At 37.4% G+C, this 25,165-nt stretch overlaps 1 protein-coding gene across 9 annotated transcripts in view; it reads left to right on the top strand.

The window, feature by feature from the left end:
* LOC105494311 (pecanex 1) overlaps positions 1–25,165 on the top strand; it is a 209,971-nt gene that overhangs the window by 114,617 nt on the left and 70,189 nt on the right. For all 9 annotated transcript variants that reach the window (XM_011762638.3, XM_011762637.3, XM_011762633.3 and 6 more), the window contains 4 exons: positions 1,344–1,435; positions 17,510–17,619; positions 18,023–18,128; positions 19,997–20,089. In XM_011762638.3, the coding sequence (XP_011760940.1) occupies positions 1,344–1,435; positions 17,510–17,619; positions 18,023–18,128; positions 19,997–20,089 (401 nt within the window). The remainder of the gene's footprint in view (positions 1–1,343; positions 1,436–17,509; positions 17,620–18,022; positions 18,129–19,996; positions 20,090–25,165) is intronic.

Raw genomic sequence — 25,165 nt, 5'->3', positions numbered from 1 at the left:
ACTATCTCTGTTCATTGAGTAGAATATGTGGCTATGAATTGATATACTTAGAAAATCTATTTCCATATCATATGTATATTTTATTTTAAAAATAAGATAATACCCATATTACCCTGGTATAGATAATGGTTTGTAGAACTTGAAAATAATCATATCGGCATACACCATGGTTAAAATATACCATTATTTAGTTTAACCATTTAAAATTTTACTGAAAGATGAGTGTGCAACTAGAGAAAATGAAAGAGAAAGAGATTACTGTAACTTTATAGTTCATTTCTCTACACATTTCACATTTTCAGGCCTCATATATTTTCCAAGCATATGCATTGAAATCCTCTCTGCTGATGAAAAGTTGACATCATGGCTTTAATTTTAGATGGAAACTGAGTTTTTCTGTGTTGCTGTATATCATACTAGAGAATTTTTAATGTTCTGAAAATTTTTTGAATGAGTATGAATTAAGACAGAACTCATTTCATCAATCAGCATGGCTTAATGGGTAGAAGACAGTTTGAATATTTAGGGACTATTACTGGTGTTATATTACCCTAAATACTATGGGGAGGGCTTAGTGTAGGTAATTTATGATAATGGGCTTTTGTCATACTATAATTTACAAACTTGTGCAAGGTATTAGGTTTCTGATATCTCAAGGAATTTTTTCTGTAGATTTCTTTTATGATTATTATTATTAAATTAAAGAAAGTCTGTTAGCCATGTTTTAAAAGTAAAGTCTAGATATCTTAGCCATCTCCTGTTCCTTATTACTAATATGCCCGTTGGAGTATTAGTAATTATCTATTTCGTTGTTGTTGCTATTGTTAGCAATTAGATCTACAGTATCTAAAGTATCTATTTTGTTGTTGTTATTGTTAGCAATTAGATCTACACTTTTTTCTGAAAACTAACACATGGGAATACAGATTTACTTCTGTGGGTAACACAGGTTCTGTTTACATAGATAAATATTTTTCAGTGAACACTTAATACATCTCCAGTTCCTTTTCAGGCCTCTGAAAGCTTCATTTTTCCACATTTTTTGTTAATAGATAGATTTTTGAAGCATAATATAGATAAAATTTTTTCTTGCTACATATAAATGTTCATTACTTCCAAGATGAATATAGTTTATCTCATAACAAAGATTCAGGATAGCAAATCTCTGTCATGTCAAAATCTTTTTGAAAGAACAAAATGAAGTAACTGAATTTTTAAAATTCAGATTAGTAGATATTTAATGATAGTTGCCATTATAATATTTTAAATGCTTTTCAGTGACCTTTTAATTTTTTTCATATATTTTAATAAAATATTTCTTTCCTTTTTCTTCTCCTGTCTAGCCACTACAAGCCTGCTTGCAGCACTTTACAGTTTTATCTGTAGCATTGTGGCAGTAGCCTTATTGTATGGATTATGTTATGGAGCTTTAAAGGTGAGCAATAAATTATAGTATGTTTTGTCTTTAAGGCTGTATTTCTATATGAATGTTGTTTTAAAATCAACTAATAATGATTTTTTCCCCTGGGGCCACTTAGCATTAATTTTCGTGGTCTTCATATGTTAAACATTATTCTCATTCTCAACTACTTTGAATTTGAAAACGGTTTAATAGTTAACCATTACTAAAAGAAAATTATTTTTCCTGCAGTAGTCATAGGTTAATATTAGAAACAGATTATTGAAAACTAGGCTCATCTGGTATAAGGGTAGGCATAGTAATTACAGAATGTGAAGTCAATTTTAAAATTCTACTTAAGAATTTAACTACTTTTCATATCACAGTTTTTTAAACTTATAAAAACAAGTTCAAGGACTGCAATTTAAGATACATGCTAATAAAAAGTAATATACTGAAATTTAATGTCATTGGGTTAGAAGATCTGAATGAGCCTTATGAACTTCCCTTTAAAAGATGGTCAACAAGTTGTAAACATAAAAATTTAAACATTTTTGTAGACAGCTTTCAGCTCCTCACGCATACTTGTGGGTTGTTTTCGTTTTTTGTTTGGCAACTAGTGCAAGACAACCAGAGAATGTTAGGTTTGAAAGGACTATGACAAGTGACTCACAGATCCTTCCTTGCCTCATTTAAGTAGCATTTGTAGAGCATTTATGTGTACCAGCTGTTATGCTAAACCGTTTTCTGCTTTGAAGGAACTTGTAGGTTAGCGGTGATTAACAAGTCAACCAACATGTTCAATACAGCATAACGAAGGTTATGAAAGCAGTTCTGTGGGTATACAAATTAAGACTACTTTATTCTGCCAAAAGAGATTAAAGACAATTTTCCAGGAAGGTGATATAACCAGATTTTGAGCATTAGCTAATTGAAGCAAGAGATGAAGACCCATGGGCTTGTAAAGAAAATGTGTTGTGTAGAGGAAATGGCAAATGATTTGGAATTTCTGGAGGTTTGGGTACATGAGGAAAGATGACATCTAAGGTCATTCCTCTAAGGCTAGAAAGGTAAGCAAAGGCTGGATCATGAAATAGCTTTTATCCTGAATGTGTTGGGGTAAAGATGCAAAACCATGAATTTATTTGAGGCAGTGAAAGGAAATGATCAGAGTTGCATTTTAGAAAGGTTACTTTTCTCCATTGTGAAGATTGAAGTCTAAGCAGGAGGGATCAAAGGAGACTGTTCCACTTTAATCTTGAAATTATGAGGTACTTAACTAAAATTAGATTTCATGAATATATTTGTGGACTGTCTGGATAAAGATATATGAGCTAGAAGAGGATCCAGGATGATTCTGGGTGCTGACTTGAACAGCTGGTTAGATATGGTGCTAATGCACAAGACTGGAAACCTTGGCATTTGTTGAGGAAGGTGATTGTTTATGTTGGAACACTTGATTTGTTGATATTTATGGGGTATCCAGAGATACATAGTAGCTAGTTACATGTACAGAGGTTTGATGTCATGATTAATGGATTTAGAAGTCATCCATAAAATTGAATAAAATGTAAGAAAAAGACTCTTAATGTGGATTGACAAGAGAAAATGGATGAGGAAAGACTATGAGAAATACCAGTATGTAAGTGTTGGTTACAACAAAATCACACAAAGGAAATTTCAGAGGCAGTATGAGTCTGAAAAAAGTTTTTATTGAATTTGGCAGTTATAGGCTATTAGTGTTTTGGATTAAGGAAGCCAGATTAATATAAGTAGGTTTGAATATATATTAAGGAAATATATTCTACTCTTTCTAGAGTGCAGTTGGAAAGCTTGCACACATAATGGGGGTTGTTTTCTGGTTTTTGTTTTTAAAAAAGATCTGAGACTTAATTGCTCTAAAAGGCAAGGAGGGGAAATCTAGTGGATGGGAGATAATTGATAGAGCTAAGCCCAGGAAAGAACTGGCGGCAACAAGGTCCAAATCCAGGATTCTCCCACATGTGCCACCTGTAAACGGTCCTAGCTCAAGTTGTAGATTTGTGTTTTGAATCAGGGTTTGGAAAGTGAATTGTTATTTGGAAATTGTAGTCACAGAAGTTAATAAGTGCGGTAAGTTTTCTAGCCTCGTTTAGAAAGGCCTATTCAACTATAATTATACAGCAGAATGGCAGCAGCTATAAAGCTGCCAGGTAGATTCCTGCATCCTAAGGCAGGCAGGAAGGTAAAGTTTTTTTCTTCTTTCTGGGGCATCACTTTTGCATTAGACAATTTTAGTTTTAAATATCACTCATTGTAGTGTGGTAAATCTATAGATATACTTGTTATGCACAAGCAGAGATTATGTACAAGCATACCTCATTTTATTGTGCTTTACTTTATTACTTTTCACAGATAGTGTGTTTTTTACAAAAGGAATGCTTGTGGCAACCCTGTGTGAAGCAAGTCTAATGGTGCCATTTTCCTAACAGCATGTGCTCACTTTGTGTCTCTGTGTCACATTTTGGTAATTCTTGCAATATTTAAAATTTTTATTGTTATTTTCTATTATGGTGATGAGTTATGTCTGATACCATTGTAATTGTTTTTGGAGTGCCATTAACAGCACCCATAGAAGATGGTGAACTTTAACAGATCAACATGGTGTATATTCTGACTGCTCTGCTGACTGGTCATTCCCTCATCTCTCTCCCTCACTTTGGGTCTCCCTATTCTGTGAGACACAACCATGTTGAAATTAGGCTAATCAATAACCCCACAATGGCCTCTAAGTGTTCACAAGGCAAAAGGAATGGTCGCATAGCTCTCACTTTAAATCAGAAGCTAGGAATGATTAAGCTTAGTAGTAAGGCATATTGAAAGCTGAGAAAGGCCTAAATCGAGGCCTCTTGTGCCAAACAGTTAGCCAAGGTGTGAATGCAAACAAAAAGTTCTTGAAGGAAATTAAGAGTACTACTCCAGGAAATGATAAGAAGAGAGAGAGGGCGGAGCAAGATGGCCGAATAGGAACAGCTCCAGTCTCCAACTCCCAGCGCGAGCCACACAGAAGACCGGTGATTTCTGCATTTTCAACTGAGGTACTGGGTTCATCTCACTGGGGAGTGCCGGATGATCGGTGCTGGTCAGCTGCTGCAGCCCGACCAGCGAGAGCTGAAGCAGGGCGAGGCATTGCCTCACCTGGGAAGCGCAAGGGGGAAGGGAATCCCTTTTCCTAGCCAGGGGAACTGAGACACACAACACCTGGAAAATCGGGTAACTCCCACCCCAATACTGCGCTTTAAGCAAACAGGCACACCAGGAGATCATATCCCACACCTGGCCGGGAGGGTCCCACACCCACGGAGCCTCCCTCATTGCTAGCACATCAGTCTGTGATCTACCCGCAAGGCAGCAGCGAGGCTGGGGGAGGGGCGCCCGCCATTGCTGAGGCTTAAGTAGGTAAACAAAGCTGCTGGGAAGCTCGAACTGGGTGGAGCTCACAGCAGCTCAAGGAAACCTGCCTGTCTCTGTAGACTCCACCTCTGGGGACAGGGCAATAACAAACGCAGCGGAAACCTCTACAGACGCAAACGACTCTGTCTGACAGCTTTGAAGAGAGCAGTGGATCTCCCAACACGGAGGTTGAGATCTGAGAAGGGACAGACTCCCTGCTCAAGTGGGTCCCTGACCCCTGAGTAGCCTAACTGGGAGACATCCCCCACTAGGGGCAGTCTGACACCCCACACCTCACAGGGTGGAGTACACCCCTGAGAGGAAGCTTCCAAAGCAAGAATCAGACAGGTACACTCGCTGTTCAGAAATATTCTATCTTCTGCAGCCTCTGCTGCTGATACCCAGCAAACAGGGTCTGGAGTGGACCTCAAGCAATCTCCAACAGACCTACAGCTGAGGGTCCTGACTGTTAGAAGGAAAACTATCAAACAGGAAGGACACCTACACCAAAACCCCATCAGTACATCACCATCATCAAAGACCAGAGGCAGATAAAACCACAAAGATGGGGAAAAAGCAGGGCAGAAAAGCTGGAAATTCAAAAAATAAGAGCGCATCTCCCCCGGCAAAGGAGCGCAGCTCATCGCCAGCAACGGATCAAAGCTGGACGGAGAATGACTTTGACGAGATGAGAGAAGAAGGCTTCAGTCCATCAAATTTCTCAGAGCTAAAGGAGGAATTACGTACCCAGCGCAAAGAAACTAAAAATCTTGAAAAAAAAGTGGAAGAATTGATGGCTAGAGTAATTAATGCAGAGAAGGTCATAAACGAAATGAAAGAGATGAAAACCATGACACGAGAAATACGTGACAAATGCACAAGCTTCAGTAACTGACTCGATCAACTGGAAGAAAGAGTATCTGCGATTGAGGATCAAATGAATGAAATGAAGCGAGAAGAGAAACCAAAAGAACAAAGAAGAAAAAGAAATGAACAAAGCCTGCAAGAAGTATGGGATTATGTAAAAAGACCAAATCTACATCTGATTGGGGTGCCTGAAAGTGAGGGGGAAAATGGAACCAAGTTGGAAAACACTCTTCAGGATATCATCCAGGAGAACTTCCCCAACCTAGTAGGGCAGGCCAACATTCAAATCCAGGAAATACAGAGAACGCCACAAAGATACTCCTCGAGAAGAGCAACTCCAAGACACATAATTGCCAGATTCACCAAAGTTGAAATGAAGGAAAAAATCTTAAGGGCAGCCAGAGAGAAAGGTCGGGTTACCCACAAAGGGAAGCCCATCAGACTAACAGCAGATCTCTCGGCAGAAACTCTCCAAGCCAGAAGAGAGTGGGGGCCAATATTCAACATTCTTAAAGAAAAGAATTTTAAACCCAGAATTTCATATCCAGCCAAACTAAGTTTCATAAGTGAAGGAGAAATAAAATCCTTTACAGATAAGCAAATGCATAGAGATTTTGTCACCACTAGGCCTGCCTTACAAGAGACCCTGAAGGAAGCACTAAACATGGAAAGGAACAACCGGTACCAGCCATTGCAAAAACATGCCAAAATGTAAAGACCATCGAGGCTAGGAAGAAACTGCATCAACTAACGAGCAAAATAACCAGTTAATATCACAATGGCAGGATCAAGTTCACACATAACAATCTTAACCTTAAATGTAAATGGACTAAATGCTCCAATTAAAAGACACAGACTGGCAAACTGGATAAAGAGTCAAGACCCATCAGTCTGCTGTATTCAGGAGACCCATCTCACACGCAGAGACATACATAGGCTCAAAATAAAGGGATGGAGGAAGATTTACCAAGCAAATGGAGAACAAAAAAAAGCGGGGGTTGCAATACTAGTCTCTGATAAAACAGACTTTAAACCATCAAAGATCAAAAGAGACAAAGAAGGCCATTACATAATGGTAAAGGGATCAATTCAACAGGAAGAGCTAACTATCCTAAATATATATGCACCCAATACAGGAGCACCCAGATTCATCAAGCAAGTCCTTAGAGACTTACAAAGAGACTTAGACTCCCATACAATAATAATGGGAGACTTCAACACTCCACTGTCAACATTAGACAGATCAACGAGACAGAAAGTTAACAAGGATATCCAGGAATTGAACTCATCTCTGCAGCAAGCAGACCTAATAGACATCTATAGAACTCTCCACCCCAAATCAACAGAATATACATTCTTCTCAGCACCACATCGTACTTACTCCAAAATCGACCACGTAATTGGAAGTAAAGCACTCCTCAGCAAATGTACAAGAACAGAAATTATAACAAACTGTCTCTCAGACCACAGTGCAATCAAACTAGAACTCAGGACTAAGAAACTCAATCAAAACTGCTCAACTACATGGAAACTGAACAACCTGCTCCTGAATGACTACTGGGTACATAACGAAATGAAGGCAGAAATAAAGATGTTCTTTGAAACCAATGAGAACAAAGATACAACATACCAGAATCTCTGGGACACATTTAAAGCAGTGTGTAGAGGGAAATTTATAGCACTGAATGCCCACAAGAGAAAGCAGGAAAGATCTAAAATTGACACTCTAACATCACAATTAAAAGAACTAGAGAAGCAAGAGCAAACACATTCGAAAGCTAGCAGAAGGCTAGAAATAACTAAGATCAGAGCAGAACTGAAGGAGATAGAGACACAAAAAAACTCTCCAAAAAATCAATGAATCCAGGAGTTGGTTTTTTGAAAAGATCAACAAAATTGACAGACCACTAGCAAGACTAATAAAGAAGAAAAGAGAGAAGAATCAAATCGACGCAATTAAAAATGATAAAGGGGATATCACCACCGACCCCACAGAAATACAAACTACCATCAGAGAATACTATAAACACCTCTACGCAAATAAACTGGAAAATCTAGAAGAAATGGATAATTTCCTGGACACTTACACTCTTCCAAGACTAAACCAGGAAGAAGTTGAATCCCTGAATAGACCAATAGCAGGCTCTGAAATTGAGGCAATAATTAATAGCCTACCAACCAAAAAAAGTCCAGGACCAGATGGATTCACAGCTGAATTCTACCAGAGGTACAAGGAGGAGTTGGTACCATTCCTTCTGAAACTATTCCAATCAATAGAAAAAGAGGGAATCCTCCCTAACTCATTTTATGAGGCCAACATCATCCTGATACAAAAGCCTGGCAGACACACAACAAAAAAAGAGAATTTTAGACCAATATCCCTGATGAACATCGATGCAAAAATCCTCAATAAAATACTGGCAAACCGGATTCAGCAACACATCAAAAAGCTTATCCACCATGATCAAGTGGGCTTCATCCCTGGGATGCAAGGCTGGTTCAACATTCGCAAATCAATAAACATAATCCAGCATATAAACAGAACCAAAGACAAGAACCACATGATTATCTCAATAGATGCAGAAAAGGCTTTTGACAAAATTCAACAGCCCTTCATGCTAAAAACGCTCAATAAATTCGGTATTGATGGAACGTACCTCAAAATAATAAGAGCTATTTATGACAAACCCACAGCCAATATCATACTGAATGGGCAAAAACTGGAAAAATTCCCTTTGAAAACTGGCACAAGACAGGGATGCCCTCTCTCACCACTCCTATTCAACATAGTGTTGGAAGTTCTGGCTAGGGCAATTAGGCAAGAGAAAGAAATCAAGGGTATTCAGTTAGGAAAAGAAGAAGTCAAACTGTCCCTGTTTGCAGATGACATGATTGTATATTTAGAAAACCCCATTGTCTCAGCCCAAAATCTCCTTAAGCTGATAAGCAACTTCAGCAAAGTCTCAGGATACAAAATTAATGTGCAAAAATCACAAGCATTCTTATACACCAGTAACAGACAAACAGAGAGCCAAATCAGGAATGAACTTCCATTCACAATTGCTTCAAAGAGAATAAAATACCTAGGAATCCAACTTACAAGGGATGTAAAGGACCTCTTCAAGGAGAACTACAAACCACTGCTCAGTGAAATAAAAGAGGACACAAACAAATGGAAGAACATACCATGCTCATGGATAGGAAGAATCAATATCGTGAAAATGGCCATACTGCCCAAGGTAATTTATAGATTCAATGCCATCCCCATTAAGCTACCAATGAGTTTCTTCACAGAATTGGAAAAAGCTGCTTTAAAGTTCATATGGAACCAAAAAAGAGCCCGCATCTCCAAGACAATCCTAAGTCAAAAGAACAAAGCTGGAGGCATCACGCTACCTGACTTCAAACTATACTACAAAGCTACAGTAACCAAAACAGCATGGTACTGGTACCAAAACAGAGATATAGACCAATGGAACAGAACAGAGTCCTCAGAAATAATACCACACATCTACAGCCATCTGATCTTTGACAAACCTGAGAGAAACAAGAAATGGGGAAAGGATTCCCTATTTAATAAATGGTGCTGGGAAAATTGGCTAGCCATAAGTAGAAAGCTGAAACTGGATCCTTTCCTTACTCCTTATACGAAAATTAATTCAAGATGGATTAGAGACTTAAATGTTAGACCTAATACCATAAAAATCCTAGAGGAAAACCTAGGTAGTACCATTCAGGACATAGGCATGGGCAAAGACTTCATGTCTAAAACACCAAAAGCAACGGCAGCAAAAGCCAAAATTGACAAATGGGATCTAATTAAACTAAAGAGCTTCTGCACAGCAAAAGAAACTACCATCAGAGTGAACAGGCAACCTACAGAATGGGAGAAAATTTTTGCAATCTACTCATCTGATAAAGGGCTAATATCCAGAACCTACAAAGAACTCAAACAAATTTACAAGAAAAAAACAAACAACCCCATCAAAAAGTGGGCAAAGGATATGAACAGACATTTCTCAAAAGAAGACATTCATACAGCCAACAGACACATGAAAAAATGCTCATCATCACTGGCCATCAGAGAAATGCAAATCAAAACCACAATAAGATACCATCTCACACCAGTTAGAATGGCGATCATTAAAAAGTCAGGAAACAACAGGTGCTGGAGAGGATGTGGAGAAATAGGAACACTTTTACACTGTTGGTGGGATTGTAAACTAGTTCAACCATTATGGAAAACAGTATGGCGATTCCTCAAGGATCTAGAACTAGAAGTACCATATGACCCAGCCATCCCATTACTGGGTATATACCCAAAGGATTATAAATCATGCTGCTATAAAGACATATGCACACGTATGTTTATTGCGGCACTATTCACAATAGCAAAGACTTGGAATCAACCCAAATGTCCATCAGTGACAGATTGGATTAAGAAAATGTGGCACATATACACCATGGAATACTATGCAGCCATCAAAAAGGATGAGTTTGTGTCCTTTGTAGGGACATGGATGCAGCTGGAAACCATCATTCTTAGCAAACTATCACAAGAACAGAAAACCAAACACCGCATGTTCTCACTCATAGGTGGGAACTGAACAATGAGATCACTTGGACTCAGGAAGGGGAACATCACACACTGGGGCCTATCATTGGGAGGGGGGAGGAGGGAGGGATTGCATTGGGAGTTATACCGGATGTAAATGACGAGTTGATGGGTGCAGCACACCAACATGGCACAAGTATACATATGTAACAAACCTGCACGTTATGCACATGTACCCTACAACTTAAAGTATAATAATAATAAATAAATTTAAAAAAAAAAAAAAAAAGAAGAGAGAAACAGCCGTAATTATGGCTGATACAGAGAAAGTTTTAGTGGTCTCTGGATAGAAGATCAAACCAATCACAGCATTCCCTTAAGCCAAAACCTAATCCAGAGCAAGGCTCTAACCCTTCTATTCTCTGAAGGCTGAGTGAGTTGGGGAAGCTGCAGAAGAAAATTTGGAAGCCAGCCGAAATTGATTCATGAGGTTTAAGGAAGGAAACCATCTCCATAACATAAAAGTACAAGGTGAAGCAGCAGTACTGATACGGAAGTTGCAGCAGGTTACCCATTAGATCTAGCTAAGATCATTGATGAAAGTGGCTACAGTAACAACAGATTTTCATTGTAGACAGCCTTGTATTGGAAGAAGATGCTATCTAGAACTTTCACAGCTAGAGAGGAGAAGTTAATGCCTGGTTTCAAAGCTTCAAAGGACAGGCCTACTCTCTTATTAGGGGCTAATGCAGCTGGTGACAGTAAGCTGAAGCCAGTGCTCATTTGCCATTCTGAAAATCACAGGGCCCTTAAATGTATTCTGCCTGCTCTGTAAATGGAACAAAGCCTGGATGACAGCACATCTCTTAATAGCATGGTTTGCTGAATGTTTTAAGTGTACTGTTGAGACCTACTGCTCATAGGAGAGATTTCTTTCAAAATATTCCTGTTCATTGACAATGCAGCTCGTCACTTGAGAGCTCTGATGGAGGTGTACAGGAGATTCATGTTGTTTTCATGCTTGCTAACACAAACGGGCATTTTGTAGCCCGTGCAGTAAGAAGTAATTTCAACTAACAAGTCTATTTAAGAAATACATTTTGTAAGGCCCGTATCTGTCGTAGATGGTAATTCTTCTGATGAATCTGGGCAAAGTAAATTGAGAACCTTCTAGAAAAGATTCACCATTCTAGAAGCCATTATGAATATTCAGGATTAATGGGAAGAGATCAAAATATCAATATTAACACAAGTTTGGAAAAAGTTGTTTCCAAACTTTGTGGATGACTTTGAGGGATTCAATACTTCAGTGGAGGAAGTAACTGCAGATGTGATAGAAATAGCAAGGGAACGAGAATTAGAAGTGTAGCTTGAATATATAGGAGTGAATTACCGAAAGCACATAAAACTAGAACAGATGAGAAGTTGCTTCTTATGGATGAACAAAGAAAGGGGTTTCTTAAGATAGAATTGACTCCTGGTGAAGATGCTTTGAACATTGTTAAAATGACAACAAAGGATTTAGAATGGTACATAAATTCAGCTGATAAAGCAGCAGCAGGATTTTAGAGGGTTGACTCCAATATTGAAAGAAATCATTACTGTGGGTAAAATGCTATTAAACAGCATCGCATGCTACAGAGGAATTCTTCATGAAACAAAGAGTCAATCAGTGCAGCACACTTCATTATTGTCTTATTTTAAGAAATTGCCACAGCCACCCAAGCCTTCAGTAATTACCACACTGAACAGTCAGCATCCATCAACATCGAGGCAAGACCCTCTACAAGTAGAAAGATTACACCTCACTGAAGGCTCAGATGATCCTTAGCATTTTTTAACATTAAAGTATTAATGTTAAAATTAAGGTATGCGCATTTTTTTCTAAGACACAACATTATTTCACATTTAATAGACTACAATATAGTGTAACCATAACTTTTGGGAAACCAAAAATTTTGTGTTACTCATTTTACTGCAGCTTGCTTTATTGAGGTGACCTGGACCAACAATGTCTCCGAGGTATGCCTGTACAAGGATTTCATTAAAGCAGTTTTTGTAACAGCAGAAGCTGGTAATAACCTAATATCTCTCATTTGTGACTGGTCATGAAAAAAAATAAAATACATTTTTACATGCTAATGTGAAGTGATCTTTAAGACATACTATTTTTTTTTTTAAGGGAGAGTAATAGGCAAAAAAAAAAAAAAAAATCAGTGTTTCCTTTGTGCTTTTTTAAAAGCCCACATGAAAGTTTGTAGTTACATAGAATAATAATGGAAAAATATACAAGAATTTGAAAACAGTGGTTACTTCTGGATAGTTAGAGTTATTTGGAGACTTTATTGCATGCCTTTAGGAATAATTTATTTATTTTTAATCTGTTCACAAATACAGGCTTTTACATCTATGTGACATCTGCTTTCCTTGTATTTACTCTTTTTTTCTTAAACGTTTTAGTATGATGCATACTTCATTAAAAGCTAAAAATTTTTCTTTAAAACCATCCTAGTACATCCTATTAATAAAGTTTAAATGTTCTTGATGTTTTCATATTTTTTAGATATTTAGGCTGTTATGTAATGAAATAAAAACATTTAGACCTTGAAGGAAGTCAAGGTCCACTACAGTGGGTGAAGCAGATCTACCTTTTGACCTAGGCCAATTTCCCTGGGCAGTTTTGTTTTTCATAGTTTATGTCCTTTCTCTCACTTCTGAATCAGAATCCATTAAGAACTTAAAGGCATCTAGGTTTTGGTTTGCTTTTGATTCTTCTAGTTAGTGATTCAACAGAGTAGTAGTTAACTGTCTGTGTGTTTATATATAATTTGTAAGTTAAGGATGTGTCTCAGTTCAGGCTGCTTTAACAAAGTACCATAGACGGTGGCTTATAAACAATAGAAAATTATTACTCACAGTTCCGGGGCTTGGAAGTCTGAGATCAGGGTACTGGATGGTCAGGTTCTGGTGAGGTCTTTCTTCCCAGTTGCAGACACTAACTTATTATATTCTCAGTGGCAGAAACAGGACTTGCCCTCTGGGGTTCCTTTTCTACAGACAGTGATCCTGGTCATGAGGGCTCTACCATCAGGACCTTATGACCTCCCAAAGGTGCAACTTCCTAGTACCATCACACAGGGCATTGAGATTTCAACATACGAATTAGCAGGGAGGCAGACAACAGGTGGTGTTCATGAATTGCTTTCAATACATATTTCTGAATTTTTAATCTAAATAAAATAAACAAGTCATTTTGAGATAAACTTAAGAATGTTCTTCTTTTATCTGAGAGTAATAAGTAGTGTCAAGTATTTGTCAAATGAAAACAGGCATCTTTTGTTTTTTTTTTGTTTCTTAAATACTCGTTTTAGTTGAGGCAAAATTTACATATAGTGAAATCCAAATATCTGAAGTACACAATCTGATAAGTTTTGACAAATGCATACACCTGTGTAATCATGCGCTTATCAAGATATAAAATAGTTGCATTACCTCAGAAAATTTCCTCGTATTTTGTCCTGTCTCTCCTAATCCTCACTGTTGTTATCTTTCACTATACACTAGGTTTGCAGTTCTTGAACTTCATATAAATGAAATCGTACCATATGTATTCTTTCGTATCTGACTTAATTGTTCAGTGTGATACTGTTGAGATTCATCCAAGTTGTGTGTATCAGAAGCTTGTTTCTTTTTATTGTAGATAAGTATTCCATTTAGTTTTAATTCCTTCTTACCCACATTGTATGACTGTATCACAGTTTACCTACTGTCTTAGAGATGCTCATTTGAGTTGTTTCTAGTTGAGGAATGTTATGAATAAGCCTGCTGTAAACATCATTGTGCAAGTCTTTTTGTGGACATGTGTATTCATTTCTTTTGGGTAAATACCTAGAAATGGAATTAACAGTTTTCCAAAGTGGCTGTGCTGGACATCTTTTTTTTTTTTTTTTTTTTTTTTTTTTTTTTTAGTTTTAATTTTTATCAAAGTTGTACATTCATATATCACAGTGTCAAATAGTTTTACAAGACTTACAGCAAGAACAGCAATCTCCTAACCCATTTTACGTTCCTCAGACTTACTATTTTTAAGTGATTCTTTTTGGCATTTACCTCCATAGATCTACCTTTCATTTCTGCTTCTTGTATTTTCTGACATCTTCAGCAGAACCTGTGGACTGCCTTGTATGAAAGCTGGAGGCTTGACTTTCTTTTTTTTTTAGAAGCTAGTTTAGAATGCATGTGTTCCATTTATTCCTCAGAGTATTCTAGTTTACATCCCTAGATTAGGTTAAACCATCCGAGAGCTGCATGTTTGGACCAGGCTGTCTGACCGCCTCTAGGGTTTCCTTGCCCACGTTTCCTTTCAGTATTATGCCTGTCATTTGCATGGAGGCATCTTCCAAGAGTGTGTGTGAGAAAACGGTGGTCCCTTTATCATGGGGCTGTCATGTTGATGTCCTTCAATGCTTTGTTTAGCGTCCCTTCTGTAAAGACTCAGTCAAGATGTTTCTTTTAAATCTTGATGACAGCCAATTCTTGTTTGTTTTCCTAAGAAATCTAGCATGCATTTTGGTTTTGGCTTTTTGTTTTTTCCCCATATAACCAGTGTTATTTTTAAAATTCCCTTGGCCATTAAGTAGCTCAAAGCCAAATTCCCTGCTTATGTCCAGGAATTTATGGCTTTTGTCTCCCGTATTCCTTCCCTCATCATCATAAATGAGGTCCTGAGCAAGGCGATGGTTATAAGAATATTTTACCTTATACTAATTCAAATTCATTGTTATCCATTTGTTTTTGAGATTTCTTTTTTTTACATTTGTGTTATATTTAACAACATAATTAAGGAGCAGTAACAGTTCAGAAAAAGGTTGTTAATTTAAACTTTCTGCAAACATCACTGAAAACTTCACAAAGTATACAAGACTTTTTTCTTAGCCAGAAGCCCTTCCACCAGAACTCTAAGCACATCCAAAATCACTGCACCCAAGAGCCCTGGGTGTCTGGTGAGCTGCTACGCTGCACATGTACATATCTGCGAATTAAAATGTGCCAATGGAGAAGGGACATTTCCTGACCAGTCAAGGGAAGCTCCTTGGAAGTGTCTGTCCCTGACTTGTCTATATTCTTATATGTCAAATCCAACATCCCTTGGCCTGGGGTCCAAGTGCTGGGACAGGTGCAGGTGCAAGGCTGAGTGGGCTAGTCATCCCTCAAAGCCCAGCGAGGTGCCCAGTGCACCAACAGCATAATGCACCTGAAAACAAGGTCCAGAAGCCCTGGCACAGGACCTTTCTGCCTGCCCTCACATTCTCCCATCAGACCAAACAAAGAGGACAGCAGTACCTAGGGCTCCACAGGACAGCACACAAGAATGCCCCAACTTCAACCACCTCCTGAGACGGAAGGGGACTGTGGTAATCCTGCAGTATAGACTTAGGCAGCCCAGCTCTGCAGCTCAACAGCTCTGTGGGTAGGACGTCTCTCACCGTCAGCAGGTCCTGCTCATGTCTGTACATGAGCCCCAGACCTAAGTGGCCTTTGGCCTTGAACTCTGATGTTTTCTCTCTCACATCAATGACACTTTTGGGAAACTTTTCAGCCTCTTCCAGCCAGTGCAGGGAGCCCATGTATAGCTTGGCAGTGAGGAGAGGGATGGTGGCATTGTCTGGCTTCGGGTAGAGTCACTCTTTCAGCACCTTCACAGCACGAGCAGATTTTCCAGCAGCCATCAGGGACAGAGCAAACTGGTACCACAGGCGGAACTCCTCAAAGGCAAACTTCATGGCTCTTTCTAGGCACTGTGGTTCATTGTCTCGCGCCAAGAAAGAATTCAAGACACGGACACACACAAGGAGTGGGTTTAGGAGTGGAAAGATTAGTAGACAAAGAAGAAGAGAAAGAGAGAGAGAGTTTTCTCATGCTGAGAAAGTGGGTTGCTCAAGAGAGGGTCTCCCAGAGGCTTGACTTACTTTCTCTCACCCCAGCTTGCACTGCACATGTAGCCTCTCTTGTCTCCCTTGTATACCTGTGTTTACTTTGTTATCACTGTGTAAATGCTCTTCCTTCATATCTTTTGTTTTCTGCTATACTTTGCTTTTGTATGTATTTATCTCCCTTTCATTCTCAAGCTCTTAAGATATTGTTTAACTTCTTTTCAGTATATTCAAACATATCAAGAGTTCACTTTCTGGCTCTACTGCTTAACTGGACAAATTACTTAAACCCTCTTCTGTGCCTTAGTTTTCTCATCTATAAATTGGGGGTAATAGTATATATTTTCGAGGTTACTGTAAAAATTATTTGGGAAATAAAGATCTAAGGATGCAGCTCTACACAGTGTTCAATATGATGATAAGGTTTTGATGTAGCCATTAAAAAAAAAATGTCTGCATTATGATGTGAAACAATTTCCAAGTCTGCTTTTAAGTGGGAAAAAGGCAAGTTGTATTAAAAACTGCCATTTGGGTCCCCACTCTTACCATGTTTCCTTTCCGAATCTCCAGAGAACAATGAAGGATTAGAATAGTGTCTACGTACACAGGACATACTTAAGAACTGTAACCTGTTCCAGTTAGCGTATTGCCCACTCTCTGCCAGGTATCATGCTGATAGACTCCAGAGATGCTACAATGAGCAGAGCTCACATGGAGTGACCACATGTGTGGTTGGCCTTGGAAGATAGCCTTTGTAGTATTTCCTTCTGGGTGTATGTAGTCATTCTTTCAGAAAACAGTTACTGAATGCCTGCTCAGTGCTGTGGAGGACATAGTAGTTTATTACATGGGCAAAGGCATCAAGAGAGTAACACACCAAATGTCAGCCTTTTCTTTTGCCTAATGTATCATGTGTTGTCTTTTCCTACTCTATTATTGTATATAAAATTTACTATACCAAGATATCTTATTCTTCCAAAAGGAACACAGTTTACTGCAAACTTAATAGCATTTAAAATGTGACAGAATTGATAGCCATATTCATCAAAAGCAAATTATTCCTCATATATGAGTAGAGCATTAGTGCTCTCCCCCTGAAAAAAATCTGTAGCTTTAGTACCAAAGACACCTAGTGGCTAGATTCTAGCTCATCAGAAAGTAATAAATCTAAATTTTTCTGGAATAAAATGCAATTAATAACATGGCTAAAAACTTTTGTTGAATTTAAGTTCATTGTCTTTTTCCAAAATACTGACACAAAAGGATTATGTGAAGTATTGTAAATTAGAAGCATATTATTCTGTTAAATTCGTTTTTCTACAGGATTCTTGGGATGGCCAGCATATTCCAGTACTTTTCTCCATTTTTTGTGGTTTATTAGTGGCAGTGTCTTACCATCTCAGCCGACAAAGCAGTGATCCGTCTGTACTTTTGTAAGTGAACCCAATTGTTACTGAACTAAAGAAATTTAAATAAGTTGGTGTTTTTTTCAAATAACTTTCAAGATCTCTTTTTTCCAATGCCTTTCCAAAGTGCTTTGGCCTAATCTATAATAAGTTTCAAAATATATTAACTTTGGGTTATTCTAATCAGGTTGGCTGGGAATATTAGTGTTTTCCTTCCCAATTATTGAAACTATGTTTTAATAAAAATATTTTCACTGTATGCTTAATTTATGATATCCTAAACATTTTAGAATTTCTCATTTGGTAATGATTAAATATACTCGAATCATTTGGTTTTCTATCATAAACTTCATTGCCCATTTGAATCACTGATTTTCAGATTATATGTGTATTTTCTATTATTTTTTTCTTTTTTTTTTTTCACATAAAGCTCTTTAGTGCAATCCAAGATTTTTCCAAAAACGGAAGAGAAAAATCCAGAAGACCCTCTATCTGAAGTAAAAGATCCACTGCCTGAAAAACTTAGAAATTCTGTTGTAAGTTTTAACATTTAGAATCACCTAAAAGACTTAAATCTTAGACAGTTGATCATGTTATATGAGGAACACTTTTTGAAAGTCATTAGTAATTGGAGAAAAATGTATAATTATAATTTATAGGATTAGTTGTACATTGTTGTCTTTATTCCAAATATTAAAATGTAAGAAATGCTCATTCCTCAGACTTGGTTTGTGCATAGAACAGAATACTAAGCATTTTATTTTTAGGTCAGATGAAATTAAGTCATTTCATTGGCCATAGAATTTTTATTCCTATTCGATTTAGACTAGGATCTGAAAGATCAGCATTAACACAAATTAGATTCATTTTGTTGTTGTTGTTCGTCTTGTTGAAAAAAATGGCCTTTGTAAGTCATTTATTAGTTTTTTAGGTTGTTTTATTTCTCAAGGCCAGTCTTAAAACTGTGTGTGTATTCTAGGCTGAAGGAGAGAACAATAATCTGTACTAATGTACTTAAGTAAATGCAGTAGTTTTTAAAATTTTCTAATTTCATGAATTATAATGTTGCTTGTATTCTTTTAGTAATTATTTGAAAAATGATTTCTGTAAATTCATATCTATTTGTGGAATAAAACAAAATCTTTTTTCTCAGTTTTAGGTCATTTTCCTTTGCAAAAGACTGAATTTATATAGATGTTGAATTAGACACATTTACTTTCAGTGCACTTGACCTGTTCACATATTCTTTCAGAAACTTTAGAAATACAAAACTATATCAAGATGTTAGAATGACTTTTTTCTAACTTCGGTTTCCATGTGGACAGAGAATGTTTCATGTTAAGTATAGTAGGATATTCTGAATCTGGCTTATAAGCATAAATCTAAGAGGTCTGTTGATGACCAAAGATATCAAGAGGTTTCTGATTTTTCTATAACCACTGATAGAACCAAAATCTAATAAGTAAAATGGACTTAAGCATAACAGTTTTCACATGTCAAAAGACCAATGAAAGTATAAGTTATCCAAAGGATATACTAAGGCTGGAGGATCCCCTCAACTCAGGGGTTCTGAGCTCTAGTGTGCAATGACTGTACCAGTGAATAGACACTGCGCTTCAGCCAGGGCAACATAGTGAGACCCTGTCTCAAAAACAAACATATATGAGTAGAGCATTAGTGCTCTAAATGAAAAATTACAGTACCTTAAGGTACCTTATCTCCTTTCCCCATATGTAAAAGTAAAACTTACAGACCAATGGGGGAATAAAATCTTCATTCTAAAAGACTTTATTGCAATATGTTATACGGCATGCAGAATTAGGTAAGTTGTTCAATTCTTTAGTATTACAGTGTCAAAGCCAAAATATGAGGAAATTGAGGAAGAAAATAAGATTTTTTGTGGTTAATATGTGTAAGAAATCTAGAAGTGTGGCCAGGTGTGGTGGCTCACACCTGTAATCCCAGCGCTTTGGGAGGCCAAGATGGGCGTGTCACTTGAGGTCAGGAGTTAGAGATCAGCCTGGCCAACATGGTGAAACCCTGTCTCTACTAAATATACAAAAAATTACCCAGGTATGGTGGGGCATGGTGGTGTGTGCCTATAGTCCCAGCTGCTTGGGAGACTGAAGCAGGAGAATCGCTTGAACCCAGGAGGTAGAGGTTGCAGTGAGCTGAGATTGTCCCACTGCACTCCATCTTAGAGAGAGAGGAGAGAGAGAGAGAGAGAGAGAGAATGAATCTAGAAGTGTAAAAGTATCAATGAAAAATTCTTTTTTTTTTCCTTTAATACTGACTGAGCTAGCCTGGCAAAAAGTTAATTCTTAAACTGTGCCAATGGGGAATAAAGGTAAAAGATTTTAAAAATTTTTATATAATTGTTTAATAATTCTTTTTTTCCCTACAGAGTGAGCGATTACAGTCTGACCTGGTAGTATGCATTGTAATTGGTGTGCTATATTTTGCTATTCATGTAAGCACAGTCTTCACAGTATTGCAGGTAAGGAATCATTTTCTCCTTCTATTTATTTGTTTGTTTGAGACAGGGTTTCACTCAGTCACCCAGGCTGGAGTGCATTGTTGTGATCACAGTTCATTGTAACCTTGAACCCCTGGGCTCAAGCGATCCTCCCACTCAGCCTCCCAAGTAGCTAGGACTACAGATGTGCGCCACCACACCAGGCTAATTTAAATAATTTGTTGTTGTTGTTGTTGTTTGTAAAAACTGAGTCTTGTTGTGTTGCCCAAGCTGGTCTCAAACTCCTGAGCTCGAGCAATTCTCCTGTCTCAGTTTCCCAAAGTACTAGAATTACAGCTGTGAGCTACTGCACCCAGCCTGTGTATGTTTAGATACACAAATATTTGCCATTGTGTTACAGTCACCTACAGTATTCAGTACAGTAACATGCTGTACATTTTTGTAGCTTAAGAGCAATAGGCTCTACCACATAGCCTCAGTGTCTTGTCTGTGTAAGTACACTCTGATGTTTGCACGATGATGACATTTCCTAGCCACACATTTCTCATGATGTATCCTGTTGTTAAGCAGCACATGACTTATAACTTTGTTTGGACTAATTTCTGATTAGATTTTAATGTTTGTCCATAGTGCTGAAATACATGACTTTTTTTTTTATTATCAACAAATACTTATTTTCTCATGATTTCTCTGGGTTATGAATCTGGGAGTGGCTTTGCTGGATGATTCTAGCTCTGGATCTTTCATGATGCTACAATCATCTGAGGTTCACTGTTTATAGGCCTCAGTTCCTTCTGATTATTGGCTGGAGACCTCAGTTCCCCTCCATGTGGTCCTCACCATAGGCTACCTAACTGTACTCATAAAATGGCAGCTGGTTTCCCCCAGAGCAAGTGATCCTTGAGAGAGAAAGCCCAAGACAGGAGCTGTACTGTTTTATAACCTGGTATTGGAAATGACATGCCACCATTTCTTCCATATTCTGTTGTGCACATAGACTAACCTTGGTACATTGTGAGAAGAGAATATACTCAAGTATAAAAGCAAGAGGCAAGGATCATGGGAACCACTTCAGAAGCTGACTACCGCAGTCCATCAGTAGACCACCATGATCAACATCCCTTCTAAATGCAAAGTGCACATACCCTCTCCTATATCCCCCAAAAGTCTCATTCCAGTATAGTTGGAAGTCTAGAACGTTATAATCTAAATCAGGTTCAGGTATGGGTAAGGCTTCTTAGGTGTTGTTCCTTAAGTACAGCTCATCAAGGACTATTTCTTTCATCTGTAGGGCATGTAATTATCATGTTTAGTGCCCTGCATTATTTTGTGCATATCCATGTTTCCATTTGGTGTCATTTTTCCTCCTGCTTGAAAGATTTCCTAGGACATTTCTTTTTTACTTAGGGACGAAGTCTCACTATGTTTCCCAGGCTGGTCTGGAACTCCTGAGCTCAAGTGATCCTCCCGCCTTGGCTCCAAAGTGCTAGGACTACAGGCATGAGCCACTGCACCCGGCTTCCTCTCCAGTTTAAAATCCCCCTTTCTTGCTGTCCTGGGACATTTCTTGTAGTGAAAATCTGCAACTTTCCTTAGCTTTTGTAGCTCTGAATAAGTCCTTATTTCACTATTGGTATTGAAAGATACTTCATTGGGTATAAAATTCTAAGACGACAGGTTTTTTCTCTTCTAGTACATGAAGATGTTGTTCCACTGTCTTCTCCCTTTTATTGCTTCTGACTGAATTTATTCCTATGTAGATAACTTTTTCTCTACTGCTTGAAGATTATCTTTTTATCACTAGTTTTTAGAAATTTGATTATGATGTACATTCACATAGTTTTCTTCATGTCTTTGTGCTTGGGGTTTATTGAATCTGTGGTTTATAGTTTTTATTAAATTTGGAAAATTTTGGCCATTATTTCTCTAGACATTCTTCATTTTTTTGAGAATGGGTGGATATTTTTATGGGGTACATGAGATACTTTGATACAGTCATGTAATGTGTAGTAATCACATGGTAAATGGGGTATTCATCCCCTCAAGCATTTGTCCTTCGTGTTATGATCCAGTTATTACTCTTAGTTATTTTTAATGTACAATTAAATGATTATTGGCTGTAGTTACCCTGTTGTGCTATCAAGTACTAGATCTTATTCATTCTTTCTTCTACTTTTTGTACCTATTAACCATCACTGTCTCCCCCCACCACCCCTACTACCCTTCCCAGTCTCTGATAACCATCCCTCCTTCCACTTTCTATTTCCATGAGTTCATTTGTTTTAATTTTTAGCTTCCACAAATAAGTGAAAACATGTGAAGTTTGTCTTTCTGTACCAGGCTTATTTCACTTAACATAATGACCTCCAGTTCCATCCATGGTATAGCAAATGACAGAATCTCATTCTTTTTTTTATGGCTGAGTAGTACTCCATTGTGTATATGTACCGCATTTTCTTTATCCATTCATTCATCGGTTGATGGACACTTAGGTTGCCTCCAAATCTTGGCTGATATGAACAGTGCTGCAACAAACATTGAGTACAGATATCCCTTCAATAAAATTGATTTCCTTTCTTTTGAGTATATATCCAGCATTGGGATTGCTGGATAATACAGTAACTCTATTTTTAGTTTTCTCAGGAACTTCCAAACTGTTCTCCATAGTGGTTTTACTAATTTATATTTCCACCAACAGTGGAAGAGTTCAGCAGTGAAGCCATCTGGTCCTGGACTTTTCTTTACTGGGTGACTTTTTGTTATGGCTGCTATCTTTTTACTTGTTATTGGTCTGTTTAGCTTTTGGATTTCTTCATTGTTCAATCTTGTTAGGTTGTATGTGTCTAGGACTTAATCCATTTTCTCTAGATTTTCCAATTTATTCGCATATAGTTGCTCATAGTAGCCACTAATGATACTCTGAATTTTTGCACTATTAGTTGTAATATCTCCTTTTTCATCTCTGATTTTATTTATTTGGGTCTTTCTTTTTCTGGCTAAAGGTATGTCAATTTCATTTATCTTTTCAAAAAGCCAACTTTTTGGTTCCTTGATCTTTTGTATTGTTTCTTCATTTTAATTTAATTTATTTCTGCTCTTACCTTTCTTAGGTCCTAGTTCCTGGAGATACATCATGAGGTTGTTTGAAGTCTTTCTACTTTTTTGATGGAGGCATTTATTGCCTATATACTTTACTATACTGTACCATACTATACTATACTATACTATACTATACTATACTATACTATACTATACTATACTATACTATACTCTTTCCTTTAGCATTTGCTTTTGCTATATTCCATAGGTTTTAGTATGTTGTATTTTCATTTGTTTTGGAAATTTTTAAATTTTATTTTCAGTTTTTTTGTTGACCCAGTTTTCATTCAGGAGCACATTGTTTAATATCTGTTTAATTGTACAGTTTCCAAAGTTCCTCTTGTTATTTATTTTTAGTTTTATTTCATAATGGTCTGAGAAGATACTTCATATGATTTCAATTTTTAAAAATTTGCTGAGACTTGTTTCATTGCATAACATATAGTCTGTCTTGGAGAATGTCCCATGTGTTAATGAGGACAATGTGTATTCTGCAGCTATTGGATGACATAAATGTCTGCTAGGTCTGTTTGTTCTGTAGTGCAGACTAAGTCTGATATTTCTTTGTTGATTTTCTGTCTAGGTGCTCTGTGCAATGTTGAAATTGAGGCGTTGATATTCCCAACTATTATTCTATTGGGGTCTATCTCATTAGCTTTAATAATATTTGCCTTATGTATCTGGGTGCTCAGGTGTAGGGTGCATATGTCTTTATAGTTGTTATACCCTTTTCTGAATTGATCCCTTTGTTACTTATTTATTTTTTTGAGACAGAGTCTTACTTTGTCACCCAGGCTGGAGTGCAGTGGTGTGATCTCAGCTCACTGCAAGCTCCGCCTCCCGGGTTCACGCCATTCTGCCTCAGCCTCCTGAGTAGCTGGGACTACAGGTGCCTGCCACTGCGCCCAGCTAATTTTTTGTATTTTTAGTAGAGACGAGGTTTCACCGTGTTAGCCAGGATGGTCTCGATCTCCTGACCTCGTGATCCACCTGCCGTGGCCTCCCAAAGTGCTGGGATTACAGACATGAGCCACCGTATCCGGCCAATACCTTTATTATTATTATAATGGCCTTCTTTGTCTCTTTTCATGTCTTTTGACTTGCAGTTTATTTTGCCTAAGACAAGTATAGCTCTGCCAGTATGCTTTAGTTTCTGTTTGTCTGGAATATATTTTTAAATGTCTTCTCTCAATCTATGTGTGTGTCTACAGGGGAAATTAGTTTCATATAGGCAGCATATAATTTGACTGTTTTTTTAAAAAAAATTCAAGCAGACTATATTTTTATTTATTTATGTTGATATCAGTATACACATCTGGACAATCTATATCTTTTAGCTGGGGAATTTAAGCCATTTACATTCAAGGTTTTTTGCTAGGTGAAGGCATACTCCCATCATTTTGTTCATTGTTTTCTGAATGTTTTATATATCCTTTGTTCCTTTCTTCCTCTTTTATTATTTACTCTCCAATTTGATTGGTTTTTTGTAGTAATAACATTGACTTTTTTTTAAAAAAAATCATTCGTTTATCTTCTTTACCAATGTTTTTATCCTTTCATGTGTTTTCATGATGGTAGATATCATCCTTCTGCTTCTAATTATAAGACTCATTAATTTCTGGTAGAGCCAGTCTAGTGGTAATAAATTCTCTTAGTCTTTGCTTTTTGCTAAAGATGTTATTTCTCCTTCGTTTTTGAAGGCTAAAGCTTTTCTTGGTATAGTATTTTTAGCTGAGAGTTTTTTCTTTCAGCACTTTGAATGTGTCACCTCATTTTCTTCTGGCTTGTGAGGTTTCTACTGAGAAATTAGATGTTGGTCTAATGGGGGTTTCCTTGTATATAACTTAACCCTTTTCTCTTGCTGTTTTCAGAATTCTCTTTTGGTCTTTGACTTTTGACAGTTTGACTATAATGTGCCTTGGAAAAGACCTTACTGGGTGAATTGTATTTGAGAACTTTGTGTTTCCTGTATCTAGATGTCTAAGACTTGGGAAGTGT

This window comes from Macaca nemestrina, chromosome 7 (assembly GCF_043159975.1).
Source record: "Macaca nemestrina isolate mMacNem1 chromosome 7, mMacNem.hap1, whole genome shotgun sequence".
NCBI classification, from domain to species: domain Eukaryota; kingdom Metazoa; phylum Chordata; class Mammalia; order Primates; family Cercopithecidae; genus Macaca; species Macaca nemestrina.
This window is presented reverse-complemented; position numbering and strand designations above follow the sequence as displayed.